This window comes from Pterocles gutturalis, unplaced genomic scaffold, assembly GCF_000699245.1.
Source record: "Pterocles gutturalis isolate BGI_N339 unplaced genomic scaffold, ASM69924v1 scaffold26431, whole genome shotgun sequence".
Classification (NCBI taxonomy): domain Eukaryota; kingdom Metazoa; phylum Chordata; class Aves; order Pterocliformes; family Pteroclidae; genus Pterocles; species Pterocles gutturalis.
Window position 1 is genome coordinate 77,624 of NW_010103812.1, and position 6,164 is coordinate 83,787.

The 6,164-nt window shown below is 36.5% G+C and overlaps 1 protein-coding gene across 1 annotated transcript; it reads right to left on the minus strand.

Annotated features, from left to right (window-relative positions):
* Nucleotides 1–3,263: 3,263 nt before the first annotated feature.
* Nucleotides 3,264–4,758, minus strand: NUDT19 (nudix (nucleoside diphosphate linked moiety X)-type motif 19; the record flags this gene model as incomplete). Its single annotated transcript, XM_010086858.1, has 2 exons — nt 3,264–3,490; nt 4,551–4,758. Coding segments are annotated over 2 exons (435 nt in total), but the record flags the coding sequence as incomplete, so codon positions are not given.
* Nucleotides 4,759–6,164: the final 1,406 nt, after the last annotated feature.

Genomic DNA, 6,164 nt, shown 5'->3' on the forward strand with positions numbered 1-6,164 from the left:
GCATCCCGCCCTGGGAGGCGGTGACAGCCAGGGCAGCTGCAGCACGCGTGTCCCAGAGGCTGCAGTCTGAAGTGGAGCGTGTTCTTGAAAGGTGTGTAAAACTAGGTAGAGGGATAGAAAGAGCACCTATCAGTCAGCTCTCTAGGGGAGTTCAGCTATGCTACTGAAATATATGCATATCCACAACAGACGGCAGTTGTTGTACGTGTCCCATAGCATTTAGGCCTTAAAGAAAACGTTCACTTTGGCATCTCAAGCTCTGTGATAAAGCAGCTACTTTTTTTTTTTTTTAAATTCACTCTGTTGTATGCTGCCCTTTCCGTTAAGGCTTTGAAAACCCCCAGGGTTTCAGGCCTGTTTTAGTTTTGCACAAGGCTGTACAGACACGGTGCCAGCCCAAGACACAGGGATGATACATGCAGCTGGGAAATAATGCCCATCTGTGGGCAGTGTATGCTTAAGAATCACTTGATATTTTGAAGCTACACCTTTACTCATCAATATTTTTAACTTTTAATATTAATATATATTTTATGCATATTCTAAACAATTTATACTTGCATTTAAGGATGGTCATAACTATCTATGTGAAATACTACATTTGAGTTACTTTGTTGGTTTTGTCCTTTGGCCTTCAAGCTCCCCCTACTGGACCGTTTTGCTTTTGTTGATGGAAAAAAGTTTGTAGGAGACAATCAAAGATGGAGAGGCAGACTGTTCACTTAAGATATGGATTTAGTATTGAAGTAACCGGTTTTGACACACAAAAAAACTTACATTAGAATTCAAGACATAATATACAACAACTCGCAGGTGTGTAAAAACTGTAAGAATCTAACCCGTATCTAGGTTGCTCAATCATTTCTTTCCTAAAAATATTTTCCTCTAACAGTTACGTTCTACTGCAAAAGTAAACTGTTGGAAGAGCTGTAAGGTACAGAACAATAAAAAAAATCATCAGTGAAGCTCTCCAGCCTCTATGGAAGACTATATTGTAAAATTGAAGCAGTTTTTTTTGTAGAAATTGTTTTATATATTTGATTTCATGATCTTGAGCAATATGGGCCAGATGAGTAAAGTGAAGACCCTGAATTTTAGGAGAATGAGCTTTTGGGTTTTTTTAAGTAACTAGTGGATGGGAGCTCCTGGGAAACTGCCCTCAGTGATAAGGAGCAGAAGAGAGCTGGCAGGTCTTTAAGGATATTTTTCTTAAAGTAAAAAAGCTCTTGATAACCCTTTTTAAGGACATTGGAACAGGTTGCCCAGAGAAGCTGTGGATGTCCCGTCACTGGAAGTGTTCAAGGTCAGGTTGGATGAGGCTGTGCAACCTTACCTAGTGAAAGATGTCCGTGCCCCTGCCAGGGGTTTTGGGTTTAAAAGGTCCCTTACAACCCAAACTGTTCTATGATTCTATTACCTATTATCACAGGGTATTTTTTTTTAAGCCTCTGTCTGCAGGAACAAAATAGAGTAGTTTACCATTGTTGCTACACAACAATCAAATAGAAATAGTTTTGCAAGTGTTTCTCTGTTCCCTTTCCCGGGGCTGACAGAATAGACTTTCTGTGTTACTGTCTACCAGCTCAAAATGAGGAGTCTTGGTTCTATGCAGGTGAAAGATTGCCCAACCAATACAACATCCTTATCAATGCTGTATCTTGTCAGATTTGTGTATCTTATTGTAACTTGTAAAACAGCCTAGCAATTACTCGGATGACTTATTTTGCCCATTATGAATAATTAACTGAATCATTTTGAAGCCAAGATATTTGTTACTAGACACCAGAAATATGATAATAAACATGCCTTTCCTTCTTGTCTTCCTAGTACTACAGTGGCCAGTGTTGATGTCAAAAAGCTAAAAATCATGTAATACAGTAATACAGGGTACTTGCTTTGCTTCCTCTGCTCTCTGTTTTAATTTTCCTGTTGTCTTCATGTTCAGAAGAGCTAGCGAGAATATTCTGAAGATATTATACTGCATAATATTTAGTATACGTAATATACTGCTTCACATGAACCCTGTTTAGCAGGGGTATTGAAATTTCAATGAGGTCTGCAAAACCAAGAACAGTTTGAGCATGTTCAGAGAGAAGAAAGACACTTTTTTTTTTTTGCAATCCAAATGAATGCTACAAACTGATTCAATTTAATTAAAACATTCCACGAGACTTTAATTGAAATACAGAAAAAAAGCTGAAACAAGGCTTTGTGAATAACTTTACTGGCTAATCTCATCATTCATTATTCTTCCAGATGAAGAATTTACATCACTACTCCCTTTATTCCGCTTACTGCGCAAAAAAGACAAAACCAACCAAACAAAAATCCAAAACAAAAACAAAGCAGCAAGCCTTCCTCTTGAGTTCTTAAATCTCAGATATATTTAGTGAAGTAGTCGAGAAGCAAAATGTGGGATGTTGAAACATGGAAGTGGGTGTTTCCAAGGTAGCACATTATTCCCTGCTGTTGTTGGTATCTTTTTGGAGCTAAACAATTAATTTTTCAATTTTTTAAATTGCTAACAACTTGAAGAAAAAAATTACATTGAATAAAAAGAATGTTGAGAATGCACTCAATCTGACAGAGCTTTGTCTAATTTGTAAAGTTTTTAATAAATTACCATTAGTAGAAAGAGGTACTTTGAATATAAACATTATAATATTTTTTAAAGTGAATTTTAGATAATAAATCTATATATACACAGATATATAATGGTTTTCCCCAAAATTAAATAAATAATAGATTGGGAGATGTCTGTAGATATGGAATGGGAGATTTCATTTATTCTTAGACACAGGTTAGAGCTGTCTAATGGATAACTTTGGGAAGCATAGGAAAAGAATTATTCAACTCAAAATCTACTTGTTCTGAACATAATATATACTTAAATTTTCAGTGAGAAAAGGACCTGTGTGACCCAACAGACCAGTGTTGCAGCATATTCTGCAATTAGTATGTAAGTAGAATAAGGTGGTAATGGCTCAGTATAATTACCATCAAATTGCATTTAATTTAATCAATAATTAAACGGATGTTTATGTTAAATTTGCAGTAGCCTCTAGAGATTGTAACTGGCACAGCTGTGCTGTTTCAGAGACTCAGAGAATTAGGTACATGTAAATTTCAAACCACACACACACAAAATGCTTTGTCAGGATAAAGGAATACTTTCCTGACTGTTTGGCAATGGTTAAACAGGACTAAAAACACAGTGGACATGTATGCAATTAAAAATATTTCAACTTTAAGCCAAATAGACATTATAATCTGCTACTGCAATCTGAACAATCAGAGTTTATCACCAATGGATTGATATGTTTATATTTTGCTTTAATATTAACCTGGACAGAAAGATTGTTGATGTTTTTTATTACTATCCTGTGAAATACACTACCCTCTTTCATGAGATCTTCAACCTTCTTATCTGTTGACATGATTATTTTCTTTTCTCCCGTATAATCTGGATCTTCTGGATATAACTCATCTCCTGGGGCAGAAAAAAAGTTCTAGTTATACATTGCATACCATAGTTTTCAGCCTTTTAATTGAGTGACACTAGCAATTTGTAAATATTTATCTGGGCATGAAACTCAGCGGGAATGTATTTCACAATACAAAAGTCAATTGCCTCTAAACATCTTTCAATTTAAAGATACAGCCATAAATTTCAGAAGTATCTGTCAGTGACACTGCAGTGTATGTTTGAGGTGTTGGTTTGAATGTTCCAGTGTTCCTGATAATACTAACACACTGTAATCACAGCCTGGTCGGATATGAGTTTATATAATAGGTGGAGAACAAAACAATTTTCCAAGTTTATAAAGACAGGCTACAGCAGGACTAATAATAGAAACTCTTTTGTTCTGTTTTGTTGAAGGAAAGTGTTTTGTTATATAAATACATGCTACTCTTGTGCAAGAGTGCCAATATACTACAAATAAAGGAATCCTGGGTGTCAATTGTGACAAAAAAGACAAGAGAAAGCATAATGAAAAGCAGAAAATAATAAATAGTAGATGTGGGGTTTTTTTTAAGGAGAAGGTAAAAGTGTACATGATTACAAAATGAGACTTAAGTAGGAGAAAGGGCAGGAGGAGAATGAATTAACGTAGCTTTTTAGATCACTGCCCTGTCACTATTGTGAAGACTGATATTGCATCTGTGCTTGATCCACTTGCCCTTACAAAGATAAACAGATAACTGAAGTAAATGAGAATTCCCACAGAAGAAGACTAAATAGGATGAGCTCTAATACATCATTCAGTTAAAAAAAAAAAGTAGAAATGCTAGAATTTTTCATAAATAAACTATTAATGGCAACCATATGAGACAATGAGATTAAGTACAGAAATAACTGATTCAGTAGCTTGACAGCAGCCATTTATCAACTGCATCAAAGAGAGCCAAACAGTAGAAAAAAGGTGCAGTAACTTGACTTAAAAAAATATTTTCCGTACAGTTATAGACAGGTTTAGGTCATGTGGCTTAAGTAAGTACGAATTACCAAGCTTTTTTACATTTAAAAGAGCCTTCATCTGTTTGCTGACCTGGCAATAGCTGAATGTAGCCATCTGAAGCAGTTAACATCACAGGCATCCAATGTTCACACCCCTCTAGAGCTCGATCAGAGCTGAACTTGTGTAATTCATGAAGTGAGGAGAAGTTGCACAGCCTACACAATTCATAGAACTGGGGTGGAGCAAACCATATTTCTTGAGATTTAAAGCGTTCAATGGCTTCTGGAGGCGATGCCCACTGTAAGATTAAAACAAGCCTTGAAACAAGTTTCATCAGCAGATAGAAAATGTCAGTAACTTTAAAAGCCATTGCCAAGGAAGTCTTTACAGAAAGAGCTTGCAACAGTCCACGTTTCCTGAATGCAATAAAAAGCATGTACAAACTATACCAAGATAAAAAAATTTTAAAAAATTTTTAAAAACCATAAGAGCAATCTATAAAAAATATTTCTTCCTATGAAAATAAATGTGTTTATTTTACGCATAGGCATGTCAAGTTTGGAAACTAAAACTGAGACTGGTTTTAGGGGCCTAAGTCTACCGAAACCAACAGAAAACCTTAAACTCAATGTGAGCTCAGTTAACTGAAGTTGCTACTGATGCTTCTTCAAGAATTAAAGGTGCCCCTAAACACCTGGTTTCTGTACACATCGTTTTCAGAGCATGAACACCCAGCTATTTATACTTAAGAACTGTGTTGTTCTGCTTGTTTAAACTATTAGTAATCTTCATCTCACATGGTGAATTTGGTAATATAAATGGGTGCATAAACATTTGCAGTACATTTATGCTGTTATTAACAAAATTATAACAAACATGAACTCATTTGAAGATAAGATCTCACTTTTAAATTCCTGTAGTAAGATCAGTTCAAAAAATATAGAAACCTCAATAATACCAGAATCATTAGGTAAACTTTTAAGGAACTTCTGGCTTGCTTTAAAACTTTTCAGAATTCTAGAAGTTAAAGGGCCCTAATGTACCTGACCCTGAACTGTCTTTAAGAAGATTTTTCATTAAGTTTTTAACTCTTTTACCCCCTCCAATAAAAAAAAAAAGGTAAGAACTCAATATAGCTCCAAAAATTCTTTTCATAATACACTATTCCAACGAGTTTGTATGTTAAAATATTCCGAGGAACTCTACAAAGGAAAAAATTATTAGCGGCTCTTGCAGCCCTGCAGCACTGTGTATATACCACATGAATCTCCCCAAGCATGCTGAGTGTTAAGGGTGTAATGACAATACTCCATCGATACTGCACGAATTAATGTATAAAAAGCGATTATTTGTCATCCACCTTGGAAAGATACAGTAATTCAAAGTGAAAGTGGTCTGACGTGACACACATCCTAAGCCATAAAACTTAATGGGAAATGAATGACCTTCTGCCGGCAGTTACCGCGCAGTCTGATGAGAGGGGGCAGCGGCAGGTACGGACTGAAGCAGGGACGTACGAGAGAGGGGATCACCTTGAAGCTGAAAACTCCCTTTTCTCACATCTTAAGGGAGCGTTCTCAGGACGGCTAGAGAGCTAGACCTTTGCAGGACTATTCAATCGCCTTTTTCCCCGGACTGTACTGGAGACGGGCCAGAGGCTCGGCGGTTTCCGAGGCCAGAGAGGGGGAGCGGCGGGCTGCGCGG